The sequence below is a fragment of the Pipistrellus kuhlii genome, unplaced genomic scaffold (assembly GCF_014108245.1).
Source record: "Pipistrellus kuhlii isolate mPipKuh1 unplaced genomic scaffold, mPipKuh1.p scaffold_m20_p_3, whole genome shotgun sequence".
In the NCBI taxonomy this organism is placed as follows: domain Eukaryota; kingdom Metazoa; phylum Chordata; class Mammalia; order Chiroptera; family Vespertilionidae; genus Pipistrellus; species Pipistrellus kuhlii.
This window is the reverse complement of record NW_023425529.1, coordinates 25,741,334-25,761,571: the sequence shown is the minus strand read 5'-3', so window position 1 is coordinate 25,761,571 and position 20,238 is coordinate 25,741,334. Positions and strand designations below refer to the sequence as shown.

Here is a 20,238-nt window from a genome sequence, read left to right as displayed (position 1 = left end):
GGAATCGAACCCGGGACCTTTCAGTCCCCAAGCCGACGCTCTATCCATTGAGCCAAACCGGTTTCGGCTTCTTGTTGATTTTTAAAAATAATTATCTGTCTCCCTGAACTATGAAATCATGTTCCTGTCTGTCTTATTCAGAGTCTATTTCCTGTAGCCAGAAGAATGGCCCATGGTAAGTGTACAATAAAGTATGTTAAAAGAGTATTTTCTGGTTCTGGCCTTGGAGCCACTATTCCTTCATAAAAAAATAAAAAAAATTAAAAAAATTAAAAAAAAGTGTTCTAAAAGAAAAATAAATATATGAACATATTAGTATCACAACATTGCTACATGTTCACTTATATCTACTGTGGACAAAAAAAAGGGGGGGGAGGTTTCTACTGAAAGTAACCTCAAAGAATGATCTGAGCATAAATTTTTAACTGGGCAGGGTGTGGGGTAGCCATGCACCAGGCACATAACATTTTAGGGAAAAGTGTGAAGCAAGCCCTGCCCATTGTTCTGGTGCATCTGAGTTACAACGCCTTTGAAATGCCAGAAGTAACCCTCCTGAAATGCAAACCACCCTCAGGAGAGCACCTCATTTTGTTAAATATTCTGTAATCCAATCCCTCATCCCTGCCTTGCTTTAGCTCACTTTCATGTAACTATTTTTTTTAAATTCCCTCCTAATTCCAAGTACATGAAACAAAGGAAAAATTGCAAATTGTGGTCCTGGAAGCATTTGAAATCTTGCTTCCCAATAATTGACATCAGTTTTAGCTCAAATAAACTCTTAACAAAAATTCCCTACAAGTTTAGACATTTCTTAAGTTGACACATTGACACTGCACTCTTTATGACTTTATTGTTGGCATTACCTATGAACCTTTCCTGATATTACCTTCTTATCTGATTTCTTTTTTCCCTATGCTGGTTTTCATTCTTATTTTTTCACATTTCCTGTTCTGGAATCTGTTTTATCCAGGCACTTAAAGTTACCATAAAGAAAAAGAAAAAGAAAAAAAACTACATGGAAAAAATACCTTCTTTCCTTGAGTTTATTATATTTTTATAAAAAATGCTGCACATCATGTTGGGATATTTTTCTTTATACCCCACATCCTGATGCCACATTCTAAGCATTCTTTTGTCACACTCCTATATATGAAAACACCTTTCCATTTCCTTGGCTTCCCACTCTGTTCAAGCCCAGCTTTTTGAAAGGTGCCTTAACTGGGCTTCACATGAGAACAGCTGAGCCCAATAACATTATAAAACCAGGAGATAGCATACATTATTAAAACACTAATTTTAGGAGTGGTGTGTTATTCAGAAAATAGATAGTGAAAAAGAAATTGGTACTGTATAGAAGGTGTTTTTGTAACAAAACCCTAAAATGTTTTAGCAAAAAAAAAAAGGGAGAGGGATTCTATGGAAATTACAAGGTGATCAGATCATAAATTCTCAATTGGGCAGGTCATGGGTGGGCAGTCATGCTCCAGGCATATAACTTCTTTAGTAAAGATTCATCTTTGTCTTAAGGAAGCCCTGTGTCTGTGCATCCAGGTGAACACACCTTTGACACATCCTAACCAATCTCAAGAGAATATATAATCTTAATTGTCCTGTAATACCTTTTCCTACCTCTATGTTATCTTCCTAGTTCTCTCCTTAATTTCAAATGCATAAAAGAAGCTGCAAAACTGTTATTCTCTAGAGTAGGGGTGTCGAACTCAATCAGAGAAGGGGCCAAAATCTAAAATCCAGCCTAAATCGTGGGCCGAATGGTTTACTGAACAGTCATAAACTGTCATTGTGATGGAAACGCAGCGGAGTGCAATGATGACAGCGCGGTGCGGGCCACATTGCAAGGCCTGGCGGGACGGATTTGGCCCGCGGGCCTTGTGTTTGACACATGTGCTCTAGAGCATTTGAGATCCTGCTGTTCATCATGGGTCATCAGTTTGCATCCAGTAAGCTCATAAAATACAGGTTTGGACATTTTTATGTTGACACAGGTAAGAATGACTTTGAGACTGGATGTGAGGAGAAACTTGACAGGCCAGGAGGAAACTTTGCAAACTCTTTTGTTTTTATACTAATTTTTAAAATATGTTTTTATTGATTAAGAGAGAGAGAGAGAGAGAGAGAGAGAGAGAGAGAGAGAGAGAGAGAGAAATACATTGATGTGAGAGAGAAACATCGATTGGCTGTCTTCCGTACTCACACTTACCAGTAATTAAACCTGCAATCTTGGTATATGCCATAACATGAAATCTAACTGGAAACCTTCTGGTGCCTAATAAAATGAGTCACACGAACCATGGGAGAACTTTTCAAACTCTTAATGGTCATTGAGAAGGTGATTATTGGAGGCCGGATGAAAAAGGGTGTGAGTTATGTATGGCAGAGCAATTAGCAACACCAGCCCCTGAGTAAGTATGGGAAATGGAAAGAGTACTAAACAAACGTGACTTTGCTAAGGAGATTTTCAGGCAGAATGTTGAAAATGATAACTGACCTCTCCTAGTGCCCATAAACAAAAAGAGAAGAAGAAAGAGTTTGATAAAGAAGGAACTGTTAAGTTTTGTATTAGAATTTGGTGGAAATAAGGTCCAAGACAGTTTTTTTCTAGCTAGCAAAAGGTTCTCAAAATAAGAAATGGCCCCAGAATAAAGATCATATGCATGGCACTTCCAGCAAAACATGGTGTCAGGGTAAAGATGAAGTCGAGGGTGTGGCCATAAGATCATTTGTTGACATATCAGAAAGATTATAATATGTTTGGGCCTCATAAGACCTCATAGGCAGGCAATAGGTTTTTAAAAATACTAAGGCATGTCTGTCAGACCTTATCTGCTAGATCTGTGGTCGGCAAACTGCCGCTCATGAGCCACATGCAGCTCTTTGGCCCCTTGAGTGTAGCTCTTCCACAAATACCACAGCCTGAGTGAGTCTATTTTGAAGAAGTGGCATTAGAAGAAGTTAAAAAATTTGGCTCTCAAAAGAAATTTTAATCATTGCACTGTTGATATTTGGCTCTGTTGGCTAATGAGTTGCCGACCACTGTGCTAGATGAAAAGTTTCTAAGAATCTCAAAGCTCCCTGATCTCCTTCCAAAGGAGACTATGTCCTATCCTGAAGCTATTTATGGATGTGGCTTTTGTCTCATAGAGGGAGCACCAATAATATTCACAGAAAACCTATACCATTTTTTAAAGAGCATTGTGTTGGGAAAAAAAGAAACAAATAAGAAAATAAAACAAAACCCAAACCAACCATACAAATAAACAAACAAAAACAACCACTCACTTATTTGGACTTAAATGTTGCTAAAATACAGAAATACAATTTATTCTCATGTATAAACCTCATAGTTCAGCAACCAAATTCAATTTACACATTCATTCTAATTATTTTTATTTTTTTTATCCTCACCTGAGGATTTTTTCCATTGATTTTTAGAGAGAGTGGAAGGGAGAGGGAAAGAGAGAGAAACACCGATGTGAGAGAGACACATTGATTGGTTGTCTCCAGCATGCCTCAGACCAGAGCCGGGAGCCTGCAACCGAGGTACGTGCCCTTAACCGGAATTGAACCCAGGACCCTTCAGTCCACAGGCCAATGCTCTATCCACTGAGCAAAACCAGCTAGAGCCATTCTAATTATGTTTAGATTCTTTGGAATTTTCTATGCTGTCAGCATAAGAAATGTCCAAGCCTGTAGAGTCTTTTTATATTTATTTGAGTCAAACAAAGGATACACCTGAAAGGAAGACCTCAGCAGACCGAGACAAATGTTTCTGAGAATAGCAGTTTCTTTTATGCATTTGACATTAAGGAGGTAAAGTAAGGATGTTCACACAGAGGTGGAAGGAAGTAATAGAATATAATACTTAAGATTATGTGCTCTCGTGGGTTGATTATGCTTATTTCAAAGGTGTGTTCTTATAGATGCACAAAAGCAATGGGCAGGGTTTGCTTAAGACAAAGATAAATCTTTTACTAAAACAGTATATGTCTGGGGCATGACTGCCTACCATGACTTGCCTAGTCAGGGATTTCTGATCAAATCATCCTGTGAGGTTACTTCCCATGAAACCTCTTTTTTTGTCTACAATATGTAATCATTCTAAATTTCATTTCTGCCATTAGTAGGTATATCTTTCTTCTTCAGTTATTACTTATATGGTAGACCTCTACTTTTTTCGTGCTCAATTAAAATGCTGATCATTTCTTTGTTGGTATACTTTTTTTTTTTTTTTTTTTTTAATGGCTAGACAGCAAAAAAAAAGATTCAACTGCGGTTCACTGAAGTAACTGGGTACTTCATTGCCATATCTAATTGAATCCAGATCATATTAGTGACAAAAACTAAGAATGACTCAGACTAGTTATTTAATCCATCAAAAACTTCCTGTGTGCATCATAGCTGTATATGTCTCTTTTCTGGCATGAGTTTCCTGATTCTCATGTTGTCTTTTGTTCCTGTAAGGTTTATGTTAGTCACAGATTTGTCTGCCAATTCCTAGAAGAATTTATCTATTTTCTCATTCTATTCCCGAAATGCAATGCTAGCTACTTCCTCTAGTGTTAATATTAACAAGAAGTTCAATTTTCCCAATCATTTCCACAGTGATATAATCTATGATAGCCACTAAAAGTCTTTCCTTATTTAGGCCAAGAGATTTAATTAAGGTCATTCCCCTAAATGATTACATTTTAGTAGGTTAAAAACTGTGTATGTAAATTACTCTTAGAGACAAATGGAGGAAATATTTGGTCATCTATGTTATCAGTGAAATTCAGATAACATCATTTTCACAGTAAACCATAAACTGGCTCTGTTATGGTTTAAAAGTTACACCTGTGAAAATTGCAAAACGTATATATATGGTTCTCCAGTTGGAATAGCAGCTCAGTAATTCTAAGGTTACATTGCTACTGAGCTAGGATAATCAAGGCCCATACTTGCTCTGTGCCTTGTGTAGAGTTAGTGTGTAGCAAGTAATTTGTGTTTGATTTGATGAAAGATGTCCTCCAGGAACCAGCCTGGGGTGCTTCATAAATTCAAGGAGACCCTCTTTTCTACTTTGTCTTCAGAAGAACTTCTGAATTCCCTGGATTCTTTCCACGCAAGAGAAGATGATGTGTTTCTGGTGTCCTACCCAAAATCTGGTAAAGTCTATTTTAATATATTTTGTAAATGTGGGAATATAATAATAATTATAAATATAATAATGGTTTTTATGAAACATTTGCTTTTTTTAGAATTTTCCATAAAAATTAAAATGTCCTAAATGCATAGTCTAATGAAAAAGTTTGACAATAGAGAGGCAAAAAAAAAAGAAAAGTGCTTCGAAATAGAGCATCACTACACTCTTGTTTCTATTTTATTCATGAAGATGAAGACATATAAATGTTGACCTATATAATAAGCATGATATCTATGATATTATAAAATTACCTTTCTACTTTGTACCAGGCATGGTGACAATGTTTGCTCCATTTATAGTTAATAATTAATTTATAAATATTATTTTTCTGGGTTAATAATAACCATAAATACTTTTATTATTAAAGTTATGCCATGTCATTTAAATTAATACTATATTACTTTTTATTCTTAAAAGTGACTAGGATATTTAATATCTAACTGCCTGTTGCTATGTCCAGAATAGTGGCTGGGTGTGGATGAGCACATACCTGCTCTCTTGGATTCAGCAACTAAGAGCCAACCTCCCTTTGAGCTGTGTGTGTGTACTAACTCCTTCACTGGATTGTAAGTCAGACCCAAGAAACCTTTCCTTTGGATGATGCAGAGCTCACACAGGGATGTTTTTGAGAATAACTATAAACCATATATTTATATATCTTTTATTGGAAAATATTGCTGCAAATTGAAATTAAATGATTGCCTTCAGAGTACTTCAGTATTCTCCCTATACAAAGGGTTGCTCTGTGAATAAATACATCTTGTCTTAAAATGATATATTAGTTTAGAAAGTAATTAGTGATACTTGTAAGATTCTTGGAACAGGTGGTTAATTTATACCATACATAAACAACCACGTGTGGGACTTCCACTGTACATACTGGTGCCCATAAATTGACATCTTCCCACCGGCTGCTAGGCGGTCTCTTTAAACACCACAAAACTGTGTGGTCTCTCTTCTTCATTAGAAGGAATCAATTTATTTTGTTAAAATAATACGATTTTCACTACTATATAAGTCACATTTATATGAATGCTATATGTTTAAATTTAAAATATAAATCCCTACCAGTGTGGCTCAGTGGTTGAGTGTCAACCTATGAACCAGGAGGTCACGGTTTGATTCCCAGTTAAGGCACCTGTCTAGGTTGCAGGCTTAATCTCTCTCTCTTTTCCATCCTTTCTGAAAGCAATAAAATATAATGAAAAAAATAAATTTAAAATATATAATGGAAATGAAAGTTCTATTTCTCCTATGAATATTTATTTATCTGTAAAATTGTAATGAGATAAATGGAAACTAAGGCAGATATAAATTCTTCAGGGACATTGCTTTCAAATTATATAGCAAAAATCTTCCCCACCCAAATTTCTACTTCCCTGCTTCCACATACAGTGTCTACCCAAGCATGCCAAACTCGCAGCCAGCCGTGAATTTGACATTTTTGGTCTACACCATTAGAACACATCTACATTTACTTTATGTTAACACTACAGGCCTGATGCACAAAATTTGTGGCCTGGCCCACTGGTCATTCTGGAAGGTCATTCTACTGCCCGGTCTAATTAGCATATTAGCTCTTTATTATATAGGATAAAGTGGTATTCCTTCCAGATTTTGAGGTAGCAGGCTTGCATCTCTTTGATTTTTAAAAAATATATTTTATTGATTTTTTTACAGAGAGGAAGAGAGAGGGATAGAGAGTTAGAAACATCAATCAGAGAGAAACATCAATTAGTTGCCTCCTCTACACCCCCTATTGGGGATGTGCCCGCAACCACGGTACATGCCCTTGACCGGAATCAAACCTGTGACCTTTCAGTCCGCAGGCCGACGCTCTCTATCTACTGAACCAAACCGGTTTAGGCTCTATGATTTTTTAATATATCATTTGTTCATTGTTCTGATGCTTTGTTTGCACAATTATTTTGTATTTACACACAAACAAAAGTAAGACCAACTGTCTTCAAGGAGGAAATGGGAAGATAGACGTAAATACAAGCAATGGCGAGTATACTCTAGGGTCGTTACTTTGGAGAGACTTGAAGAGTGAGGAATTACTATTCCAGGGTTGTGGGGACTCAAGAGACAGTTTATAAAAGAACAAGATGCATGTGCTTATAGGACTAATAGGAATTATGTGTAGAAAGATTTTTGTATTTGTGAATAAGAGAAGGTGTTAGAGGTGAGTGGTAGCATTAAAAGAATATTTCAAGCTGAGGAAACAGCATACACAGTTCTCATATAGCTTCATGTTTCAAAATGTGATTTTTTTCCTATATAATGAATTAACATCTTAAGTATTTCAACAGGTTTCAATGGGTGTCAAGAGGTAAAACTAACTATCATAATAAAACTAGTGCATTCATTGCCTTTATAACCTACTGCTAATTTTCTAAATTCATTTCACCAAGAGGGCCATTTAATTAAAAGTGAGTTTTATTTTATTTTTATGTGAAGGCACACACTGGATTGCAAAAGTCATTGAGAATATTCCCAACGCTGAAATTACTCTAACATCTCCAATTGAATTGGGAGACATTTCTAAATTTGAAGAGCTAAAAATGTGTTGTAAGAGAAGAGTCATTCCCACTCATTTGAGCTATAACATGCTACCAGTGGATATTAAACAAAAGCAATGCAAGGTAAGTTCAATGGTGAAGGGCGGGAGCTTGGGAATACCACAAAACTGAGCTTGGGTTCCTGCTCTGCCACTTTCCAGCTCTGTGACCTTGGAAAACTGCTGATGCTCTCTAAGCCTTAGTTTCTTCATTTGATACAGGAATAATGGTATCAGTCTCACACAGTAATGTACAAATTAAATAAGACAATGCATGTTTAGGTCTGACCACAGTATCTAGTTTATATAAATTATTTTAATGATCTGTCGGTAATGAACTATAGTTACACTAGACAATGTCTTATTCCATTCTAAATTTGGTTTTAATCTTTTTACTTTAAATATTGATGTCTAGGAAAAGAAAAATTGCCTTAATTTTGTTTTAATTACTTTAGTATTTGTGTAAGGGATTATATGGGAAGGGAATAAAAATATTGTATGTAAAAATAGTTACCTCAAGCTATTTTTAAAATAAAGTTACCACATTGTTATTATTTTAAAAGTTAACTTTAATTTAAAAGAATATTTTATACTTTCATATATTTCATATTCTAATTTATGTTTTCATGGAGAAATGCTTATGGACTAAGATTAAATATAAGACATGTTTTAAACACCTGTATACTGAATAATCTCAATTTAATTAAAATATACATATACACATAAAAAAGATCTAGATGTAAATATAACAACATGTCAAGTGGTTTTCTATGATATGACATTACAGTTGGATTTTATTTTCTTTACAAATGTCTACATAAGGAGCATTTTTTAAATTCTGTTTTGATCAGAAAAATAAATTTGAAAAGCAAAGGCAAGATATATGTGTTTATTGTAACAAGATCCCAGTACTGAAGCCTCTTTAGACAATGTCAGCCATATTCCAAAAATAGCAAAAATTACCCAGCAGTCAATGAGCACAAATCAAAAAAGCTCTTCCTACGATTATAGCTCTATGACCACAATGCGCCTATGCACACCATCTCTTCTTTTGCTCAAAGAAAAGTAAATACAGTCATCCGGAGGCAAATGGGATAGTTTTGTCTGTATCCCCAGCAAATCTATCAGAACAGGTGACGGTGTACCTAACTTGATTACACTTTCACTCAACCGAGCATTTTCATTTTAGACCATGTCTGAGAGAGAGAGGGAGAGAGAGAGGGAGAGATGGGGGATAATGAGCCAGGTGAGCTCCATAACCCTCACTCAAAGCAATGCAATAACACTGATAACAAATGCCTACTAGAGATGGAGCTGTGTTTTGTAAACACATCACAAAAATAAGAGAAGTGGGCGTTTTACTTTTCATAAGCGAAGAAACTGAAGCTCAGAAAGGTTAGGGTGCTTCTTTACACAACCACACTAAAGGTACAGCCTCTAGGTACAGCCCTTTTCTTTTTTACCTCTTCTGGGGACTGAGACTCTGCTTGCCCCTGGTCTCCCCAGAGAATGAGCTGCCTCTGTTACTGATGGCCTAGCCCAGTGGTCGGCAAACTCATTAGTCAACAGAAACAAATACCAACAGTATAACGATTGAAATTTCTTTTGAGAGCCAAATTTTTTAAACTTAAACTTCTTCTGACGCCACTTCTTCAAAATAGACTCGCCCAGGCCGTGGTATTTTGTGGAAGAGCCACCACTCAAGGGGCCAAAGAGCCGCATGTGGCTTTGGAGCTGCAGTTTGCCGACCACGGGCCTAGCCCTAAGGGACCAGCTGGACAACCTTCACCTGGTTGATGAGCTGGCAGCATCCCCTGCTGGTCCAGATGCACATTAAGGGTTGAGAAACTGCCCGAAGTCTATGTTTAATAATTAGCGGAGGCTGTTAAAAAAAATCGTGCCTGTCATGGTTAAGTTTCGCTCCTACTTTCTTTTTTTTCTTTTTAAACATATTTTTATTTAAACATTTTTTTAAATAGTTTACATTTAATATTATTTTGTATTAGTTTAAGATGCACAGCATAGTAGTTAGACAATCATAGACTTTACAAAGTATTCACCTTATATTTCCAGTACCGGCTCTTACTTTCTTTTAGAAAATGTTTAGTGGTGCGGCTATTTTCACCCAAAAAAAAAAATTGATTTTCTTTTAACAGATTATCTACATCGTTAGGAATCCAAAAGACACAGCTGTTTCTCTATTCCATTACTACAGAGACAACCCTAATCTCCCCGGCATTGAAACCTGGGCTGCCTTTTTAGAGCTGTTCCTGAAAGGAAATGGTAAATATGACAATGGTTTTTCACTCGTAATATACAGTGAACTTTTCTGCTCAGAATGAAAGCATTTTCTAAAAGTTTAAATGGATTCCAACGTCTACTTTCAGAAGTACTCTTTGAATAGATAATTTGTTTGCTTCCAAGCAATTCTTTCTCATTGTGCTTCTTCACAGTCTTTCCTATAATCCATGGATAGTACATATTAACAATTTATTAGTCTTAGTCCTGGCCAAGAATCTCTCTTTTTTAAAAATATATATGATCCGTCATTTCACTAATGGGGTATAGCTGAGACCTAGACAGGTTGCCCAAACTGTCCTTACTGGTATACAGTATATACCTGCTGGATAATAAAGCAACACAAACAATGCAACCCAAAAAGAACCCTCAGATTCTCCAAATAAAACAAATGTGAAAGAATTAGCCATCCTGGCCTTTAGTTTTATAAAAAGTAACAGGAAGTAATTTGTCCTGAAAACACCACAATGATACGTCATTTGATTGAGCTGCGTAGCATATGTTGGTCCTGCTAACTTTTGGGCCTGCATGATCTCTGCATTTATTCATTTTTTCTTGTGAATAAATTCAGTGGTGTCTGGAGCTCTTAAAAAACAAAACAAACAAACCAAAAACAAAAACAAAACCCCTTCTAAATTCCCAAGGTATATTCAGCAAAAATAATATACCAAGACAATACAGAATTTAAAAGAGACATGATTCTGAAATGGTGTGTGTCCGGAAGTTTTTCTCTCTTATTGGGCTTAGCATAGATCTTGTTAATTTCACTCTTTTACAAGGTAATTGTTATGCTCTTGTTTGTTAATTTGAAAGAGGCCACAGCAAGTGTGACCTTAACAATAAGGACATTGCAATAAATATAGATATGAAATATACTAAATATACTGAAATATACTAAATGAAATATACTATTCTCATACGATTTCAACTCTATTCCCTCATTTACTGGCACGCATCTCTTAGAATCACAAAGTTTCAGGGATGACAGGTACACTAAAGGTCATCTGTTTAAAATACCCACCCAACGTTTGAATCACCTTTATAATATCTCCAAGAATTGTAGAGCCTAAGCTTGACCCACTTAACCTGGACAATAGGGTCCCACTCCACGCTCCTGTTCCAAAGGAACACTGTCATCTTGGTACTTCCAAAATGTTGGGGGGGAAATTCTTACCATGTGATGCAGACACTGAGCTAAGTGCTATGCAAACATGATCTCTTTTCATCCTCACTAGACCACGTGAGGTAAATGTTATTACATCTTACAGGTGAGGAAAATGCAGACCTCGGGAGGCCAAATAACGTGCCCAGAGATGCGTAACTAATAAGGAGTAGGGCCGAGATTTAAATTCAGATGTCAGCTCCAAAATCTTTACTCTTACCACTGTGCCATAACTCATCCAACCCAATCATTAATTCCTCTTCCACATGTTAGTCTTCTAAATATTTGAAGATACTTAACATGCCTCACTCTACCTTTTTTCCATTTTTGGAATAAGCAGAGTTTAAATACATAAATTAGTTTTTTAAAACAGATCTTGAGCCTGCTTTTTCTCAAGAAGAAAAAAAGTTGTGTTTGTCTCCCATTATTACACACTGTGGCTTACTCTTCCTCCCTCACCACTGCACGAGCTCTGATTTGGCATTCTCTGTAATTTTTCAGTGCCTCGGGGTATGGTCTAACTAATTCTGTTAGAGAGGTTATTTTTCTGTAAATGTAGACACAGAGCACTGGCCAGTGTGTTAAGTGGTTAGAGTGTCAGCCCATGCACCGAAGGGTCTCAGGTTTGATTCTGGGTCAATGGTACATACCTAAATTGCAGGTTCGATCCTGGTCCCAGTGGGGTACATGCAGAAGGCAAACAGTCAATGTGTCTCTTTCACATCAATGTTTCTCTTGTGTGTCTCTCACCTGCCCTTCCACTCTCTCTAAAAGTCAATGGAAAAATATCCTCAGGTGAAAATTAACAAACAAAAAGATAAAGATAGTGACACATTTATCTAATCACCTAATTTGTCTTTCACACAGTTTAAAAATCCACTTTAGGTTTTCAAATTAAACAATAACTATAAATTATATCATGGAGATATCATGGCAGATTAATAGTTCAATGAAACATGTATGAGCATTTGCCCTTTATTCCCTGTAGTCACCTCTCCAGTTTTATATTTGAATTCTTTGTTTCCTAGGCCACTTCAGCCCGGTGAGTTTTGTTTTCTGCCTGATTATCTATCATCAGAATGCTTTCTAGAAACTAAACACTAAAGTGATCTTTATAACTGATTGTAAGAGTGGGGCAAAGAAGGTTTGCAGAAATTTATGGGAGTTTTGAAACAGCTGAAGAATAGGAGAATGTGTTAATGCAGGACAAATCGGTTTGCCAGGCAGCCTTGGGGCCCTTGAGACTGGAAAATAAATCTGCAGTGGTGTAAATACAGAATGGTATAAATTTCTTCAGCAGAACTCAGAAGTAGTAGGTGAGATGGAAAGGAGGTGAAGTGTTTTGATCCAATACTGACTGTTTATTGGACCATTAAAATAACCTATAAGGGGGCAAAGAAATGCAGGTATTGATGAGAAAATTGGTGAGGGGATATACAAAGGGAAGAAAGTAAAGAGAGAAAGGGAGAAAAACAGTAAGAGGAAAGTATTACAGCAACTATCTAATAAAGTTGCTACAGTTGGTAGTGTGGAAACCCCTTTCACGTCCCATGTGGTTCAGGGTTCCAGTTCAGGGTTCGGGATCTGGAGAAGGCTGCACACAAATGAAAAGAGACTAGAAAAGTATTAATTTGGTGATACTGGGGACCAGGCAGGAGCCCACTTCTAGTGAGTGGACTCCAACCTGCTCTCGCCTTGCTATCCCTTTTATGGGAAACACCCAAAGCCTTTAGGCAGGAATTTCCAATAACATAAATTTACATAAAACAAACAGAGGTGGAGGCTGCTTCAGCTAACAATGTTACAACTAAACAGTGAGCGAACTAGCTCTGACCTTCCAGAGCAATGAAGGTTGTTGACAAAGATCAGTTTCCGATAAGTAAGACCTGAGATGCCATAGAAGACTATATTCAAAAACCAGAGTCTTCCGGGGGTGTAATGGAGAGATCAGGTCAATTTCTGGCTGAAACCAGGATGTAGAGGTGCTAGAATCAAAGGAGTTGTTAAAGGATCCTGGATTGTCTAGGAGGGAGGAATTCTGGAAGTTCCCAGAAAACAGAGACTGCCGACTCGCTCTCCAGGTCCTAAAATACATGAATTGTTTGAGGAAGAGCAACTTGTATTCAAGGCCATTGAAGAGGAACCAGTAATTTGTGCATAGCAGAAGGAAGGCCATTCAGGCATATGTTAATTAAGGCCAGGAGGTGATGGAATGATTTTGCAATTAAGTGAAAGATAAGGAGAAAAGTATTTCCCCTAAAAGCAAGATTTCAAATCTCAATTTTGAAAGCTATATTTTCTTTAAAGCTATAGGTCTACTCACGACCTGATCAATGAGGGTTCTGATTTAAAAATCAACACAAACGGTAATTTCCTTCACTCGTGAGAAAGGCCCAGGCAGACAATTTCTTTAGATTCTTTTGGCTAGTTTGAGTTCTTTTGGAATAAGGGAGAGTAGAAATGAATTAGTCAATAATAGAACAGCTAGCTCTCAAATTATGATCAGGCTAGGACCCAAAGGTTTCTTCTTAAATCTATTTTGGATATGTTGGAATACATTTTCTACTGAATAACCATAACGGGTAGATCAATTACCCCATCACCACCCTGCCCATCCCACCCAATGTGATTTTTAGTCTCTATCCCTGCCTAGCATTGAGCCATAGAAGCATGGGCTCCCCCAGACCCTATTGAGGGCTCCACATTATCAACGCTAGGCAGAGATATTACCCACAAGGGCTGGGCTGTGGCTGCTGGTGGGAATCAGAGAGGTCAGTTAAGACTGTGAGGTAGTTTGGCAAACTAGGGACTAGTTAACTTCCCAAATTTGTGTGAGAGACATATCAGTTTCCCTCCTAATGAACTCTAAGGTGATCATTATAACTGGGTGATCATTATAAGAGTACATGTGTTTGTGCTTGAGAAAATGTTGATAATTCTTAGAAGATAAACCCTTATGAGTGACACAGTAATTTGGGTAATTCTAAGACAAAGTATTAGGTAAGGCACTGGAATAGCAGTGAGATTGCTGATAACCAAAAACTGTATCTGGACAGCTCTCCTAAGACCAGTTCTGATTAAACAATTCTAGGGTCCTGAGTCTGATAGCATGGTAGTCCCTTGTTTCAAAAATCTGTTCTAGTTATTTTCTTGCCCTTTGCTTCCTTGGGAGCTAAAGTAATGAAAAATTGCTCTTTGTTTGGAGTTAATTTTACTTTTAATTATTCTAAGCTTTAATGTTCAAACTGTACTAGCATATAGCTCAGTGTCTCGCTTAATAAATGTTTTTTATTAAAATAAATCAATAGTCAGCAGATCTTCAAGGAAATCACTAGTAGAGTAGTTTTTTTTTATGACTGGGGCACTAGCTAGTATTAAATCTTTGCATGAACAAGAATGCTGGAAAGATGTGTATTAAATTATTGTTTTATGCTTTAGATTGTCAAGCTAGTCATTTTGTGTATGTGCGCGTGCTGATAAGTTGCTCACTGTTTGCTTTTAATCATCACAACTAAAGAGGTTACTCTGCATGATAGTATTTTACTTTTAAGCCCTGGAGATTTTTGAGTCTGTCAAATTAACAAAACATTAAAGAGACAATATAAACTACTTACAAATCCCTAAGTCTGTAATTCTCAACCTTGAACTAAGATACCTGATAGAATTATGAGTGGTGGTGGTGGTGGTGGGGCTGGGGGGGGGGTAGGGGGGGTTATAACCTTTTCTGCTGAGAACTTACAATTATGAAAAGCATGTCACATTACAGAAAGAAAGTGACAAATTCTCGCTGTTTCTCTGTCTCCCAAGATTTAGAGTAGTTATCAGAACACATTTATTGGGAAAATGTGTATCTGTATTTCTGTTGTCACTTTTCCTGATGATAAAGAAAGTTATTAAAAATGAGGAGAAACCCCACACCACTTTATTAAAAGGTGTCCCTACCCTGCTTCATTTCACAATATTGTATTTAGTTGAAACAATAGTAAAACTGAGCTCTTCTAAGGAAAACATTTTCATTCTCGTGTCTAAGATGTATGAGCCTTGCTTTGACAACTTTGCAGAAGTGGAAAGGCTCCAGGGACCCAAAACCATAATTTTTAATATTAACACAGCAATTCACTTTTCTTCCAGTTGTGTATGGATCCTGGTTTGATCACATTTTAAGCTGGGAAGACCACAAAAATGATAAAAACGTTCTCTTTATCTTCTATGAAGAAATGAAAAAAGTAAGTCTTTTCTAACATTTCAACAATCAAAATATAAGTCAAATTCAGCTAATACAGGATCTCAATCTATGAATCTGTTTTAAGGTTTGAGAGAATGAATTTAGTGTTTTGACAAATAACACTTATTTATTTGCTTATTGCTCAGGATCTTTTTAAAAGCATAAAGAAAATAACGACTTTCCTCGGTATCAATGTGAGTGAAAGCGAAATTAATCACATTGCTTCGAAATCATCATTCAAGGAAATGAAAAATAATGCAGCCAAAGAAAACTGTGATCCAAATAAGACCATCTGTGCCCTCACATCGAATAAGAACCTGGTATTTAGGAAAGGTAAGTCAGAACGGGCTATGGTGCTTTGCCTGGGGCTTATGTTTGGAAGAATTTGGAAAAGGATGCATGAAGGAAGGTAAAGTGAGCAGAGGGGAGAGAAGCAGAAAGAGATTGGGAGGGACCATGGTAAAGAGGATGATGAGAAATGAAGTTCTGATGGCTACTGGAATCCAGTGCTACTGCTGACATCTTTCATCACTGCCCTTTCATCACTGATTGGTTAGCTAATTCTCAGTATTCTCACATCTTATCATGCAAACTTGAGAACTTTTACTCTAATGATAATAGAGTTAATCTCTGACCTGGCCATGCATGTGATCCTAGCAGGTATTTTCAGGTGAAATCATATCAACAAAATTGTGGCTGATAACATTCATTGGAATGCATTTAAGTTCTACCTAAAAGTGGTTTCTTTATCTTATACCTAACAAAGCACAGAAGGTTGCTAGTAGAAAATCCTCACTAATACTAGTCACCCTGAGCACCAAGTGGTAAATTTGAACTATGTGAGGATCTAAACAAAGGATGTAAGGATGTTTGCTGGATTTGGGCAGTGTGTGTGTGTGTGTGTGTGTGTGTGTGTGTGTGTGTGTGCGCGCGCGCGCGCGCGCGTGCCTGCAGAGGATCCATTCTCCGAAAATAAGAGTTTCAAAGAAACTACTGAAGTCGTTGATTCTGAATCAGTGGCAAAGAGAGATAATCCTCATTTTACAAAGGAGAATTTGTGCCTGCAGCTGTCTTTACCTTAAACTCAGAAATAGATCTGATATTCTAGGAAATGACTATGGGGCCAGGATAAAGTGACAAGCAAGGTTAGTCCTCATAAATGTCAGAAGTTTGAGGGCTCTGACATACTAAAATATAGAGGGAGAATTATAGGTATGGAAAGGTGTATGGGCAGGGTGTATGTAGTAATGTTGCTTATAACAGTGAAAACCTAGAATGTACTTAAAAGCTCACTAATCAGAAACTGTTAAACATATTAAGTCACATCCATTTAGGGATTTCCTATGGAGTCATGAAAACTATAGAGTCAAAATAACTAGCATTTGCTAAGTGCTTTGCTATGTGCCAGGTACACATACCTGTCTGGATTTTGAAATCAAACTTTTGAAAGTGGTATTCATATTATTCACACTTTATTGAGACACCAAACACCTGAATAATTTGTCCGAAGACACACAACTAGAGTCAAGACTTGAATCCTAACAAAAGTTACTTTCCCTAACTTTCATTGTTGGCATATAAATACTAACATGGGAAGATTATAAAGTATAATAAGTAGAGGAAACTGGAGTTATAATTGTGTGACTTAAAATGTGGTTTATATGCATTTCTATATTTGCAAAGAACATCTGGAAGGATGTATGCCAACCAATTTGTTAGTGATGTTAGCTGAATACATTTCCTTGATTTGTTATCTTATTTTGCTTATATGTAATTCCTCTAACCTACATATATAGCTACGATTTTATTTTTTAAAAGAATTTAAAAAAAAAGTCAGAGTGAAAGAATAAATCAGAAACCAAGCAAACAAAAGTCAGGTAGAAAGAGAAGGCAGCAGTGGGGTGCTTTAGAAGCAGTGTCATGATGCCATTTCCTGACTCCGAGATCTTCCCCCTGATACTTTCTTTTTTTTCCAAACAGAATAGTTCCACTTTACTTCTTTTTAAACTTAGTCTTTTGGATGAGGAATCAACACCAGACATTTCTTAAGTTGTAATATAAATAAATTTCTTTGCTGTACATGACATTGTCTGACATTCAATCAAACCACAGGTTTTACTGAGCATCTACCTTATAGTCAGCACTGGATTCAGGACTTCAGGAATACACATGAACAATACATCATAGACTATAACTCAAAAGAGTTTATAAACCAGTTGGAAAAATATATAATAGAGAATGACTTATGACTGTCTGCAATGGGGGGCAGTGCCCCAGTGCACCTAGACCCAGGGATGAAGTGTAGGGCCAGAAGTAACAAAAGACCAGGGTGGGCAAGATCTAGGGGTGGGGTTTGGCTAGTGTGCCTAATGGATGTGAGAAGGGTAGTTCTGATGCTGTGCCAAGGCTGAGAGGGTGACTCGAAAGAACAGAAGAGGCCGATAGACTGCGTGAAGTACAGTTGTCCCTTGAATAACATGGGACACTTATACACATATTTTTTTTCAATCAATACTGTAAATGTATTTTCTCCTCCTTATGATTTTCTTAATAACATTTTCTTTTCTCAACCTTACTTTATTGAAATAATATAGTATATAATGTATATAATATACAAAATGTGTGTTAATCAATTGTTTATATTATGAGTAAGGCTTCATCAGTAGACTCTTGGTCGTTAAGTTTTGGAGAACCAAAAGATATACATGGATTTTTGACTGGGGAGAGGGTGGATGCTTCTAATCCTTGCAGTGTTCAAGAATCAACTGTATTTATCTTATTTCAAGTCTCTGTTATCAGTATTGTAAGATAAATTTCCTCAAAATGAGACCAATTACCCACCCCTGTGATGTGTTATCAGCACAGCTATTGCTCTGGAGGTGTACAGAAGGGAAATAAATGAAGCATCATTCCATCCACTGTATGCCTTAGGCTTTGATTAGGTTTAGGTGAGATAATTTTTGCCTGCTCTCATAAAACTTAAGACATCTGTGTATTTTTTAAATGTGTTTTTTTAAAATTGATTTCAGAGAAGAAAGGAGAGGGAGAGAGAGATAGAAACATCAGTGATAATAGATAATCATTGATTGGCTGCTCTGGCATGCCCTCCCCACTGGGGATCAAGCCCTGACCAGGAATCGAACTGTGATCTCCTAGTTCATAGGTCAATGCTCAACCACTGAACTACACTGGCTGGGCATGTTTGTGTATTTTTAATCTTCATTTTTTTAAAAAGAAAAAGAAATAACTTTTTAAACTCTACAAATTGACATGCAATATTACTAAAGAAATTATAAACAACGGATGAGCAAATGAAAAGAATTTCCCTATCGTCTTATCACCAAGAGGCGAAACTGTCCACATTTCATTATAAATCTGACATTTTTTCTTTTGTGATTACTATACATTTAAATTGGTTCTTGTCTGATACATTTCCAATTTTTCCAGGAGCTGTGGGTGATTGGATAAACTACTTTACTTCAAAGCAGAGGAGAGTATTTGATGAACTATTCACAGAGAAAATGAAACACAGCGAACTAGCAAGACACTTTGAAGATTACTCTTAATATAAATGGAAAATGAAACCAATTTCCATTTTATGCGATACGATGCTCGTGGAATACATAAATATTTTTTACCAATGTGGAAAGCAGATATTTCCTTCAATGAGAAACAAACACTTTATGAAAGTGTCAAAAGTGCCATGTGTGAGAGACTGTTATTATCATATTTTATAGTAGCAGAGAATTATTAAGAAAAGGAAGCATATACTTTTTGAATAGCTAAATTATATGTCTGCTTTCAGTATACTTATATGGCAAGGAGATTACTGTTATTCAGAGAGCGTATTACTGTGGGTGTCCTATAAACTACATTAATGTACAACAAAAGAGGTGAGGGATTGTCTAAAACAACCAGTGTATGAAAAGAATCTATTTTCTGGCTGTTTGGACCAGCATGACCTCTAGACACACATTTTTAATTCAAAGCTCCCTGGTGCCCATGTGGAAATGTTTTCTAGTGTCAGAGCAATGACAAACATCATCTACTAAAGTGAAAACACCTAATAGGTCAATTATATCAGATGATCACAATCTGGTATTTTGGTGAAATGAAGAATGAAAAGATACCCTTTTACACTAAATTAACACTGGTCTCTCTTTCCAGTATGTACCTTATCTTGTAAAGTCATTCAAATTACAAAATTTCTTATTTTCCAGTTTTGAAAAATAGAATTTTCCTGAAGTTATTATTGTTTTTACAATATTTTGAATATGTATTCTTTCTCCTAGTAGCATTTCTAGCATTAATCAAAACTCTCCTGTCATGACTATTATTCTGTAGCTTTAGTCTAGAGGACATTGTAATAGCATTTCAGTGAATTTATTTTAGGATTATTGCCTTAATTGTAATATATTGGTTATGAACATCTGTGCCATATTATTTACATCTGTGCCATAGTACCTAATTCAAGGCTAATGGGAAATCAAAATGTATATTGTATATGACTTTGAGTTATGAAACCAAAACAATGAGTTAAGTTAATTCAGCCAAACACCAATGTATTGTGAATCTTATTTTTAATAACACATCTGTTGGAGGTTTTTGTACCAAGTTTATCACAATTCAGCCAGTATTAGATCTTCATGAATCTTCTATATATACATATTTGTTACAAATAAAATGTATTTCTGTTAACTTAGTGCAATTTATGTGTTTTTCTTTTTCTCTTTTTTATAAAATTAACATATACAGAGATTTACTAAGACACCTACTTGCCCCAAATACATGAG

At 36.3% G+C, this 20,238-nt stretch overlaps 1 protein-coding gene across 1 annotated transcript; it reads left to right on the top strand.

Moving 5' to 3' along the window:
• The first annotated feature begins 4,254 nt into the window (after window positions 1-4,254).
• On the top strand, window positions 4,255-20,139 carry LOC118729456 (sulfotransferase 6B1-like). Its single transcript, XM_036456995.2, has 6 exons — window positions 4,255-5,162; window positions 7,661-7,845; window positions 9,917-10,043; window positions 15,352-15,446; window positions 15,592-15,778; window positions 18,893-20,139. The coding sequence occupies exons 1-6, from the start codon at window positions 5,018-5,020 to the stop codon at window positions 19,009-19,011; spliced, it is 858 nt and encodes a 285-aa protein (XP_036312888.1). The 5' UTR covers window positions 4,255-5,017; the 3' UTR covers window positions 19,012-20,139.
• The last annotated feature ends 99 nt before the right edge of the window (window positions 20,140-20,238 follow it).

Coding starts and splice junctions, on each gene's coding strand:
- LOC118729456 (XM_036456995.2), top strand. CDS start 5,018: ATGTCCTCCAGGAACCAGCCTGGGGTGCTTCATAAATTCAAGGAGACC. Junction 15,447..15,591: donor TCTATGAAGAAATGAAAAAA/GTAAGTCTTTTC, acceptor CTTATTGCTCAG/GATCTTTTTAAAAGCATAAA. Junction 15,779..18,892: donor GAACCTGGTATTTAGGAAAG/GTAAGTCAGAAC, acceptor CAATTTTTCCAG/GAGCTGTGGGTGATTGGATA.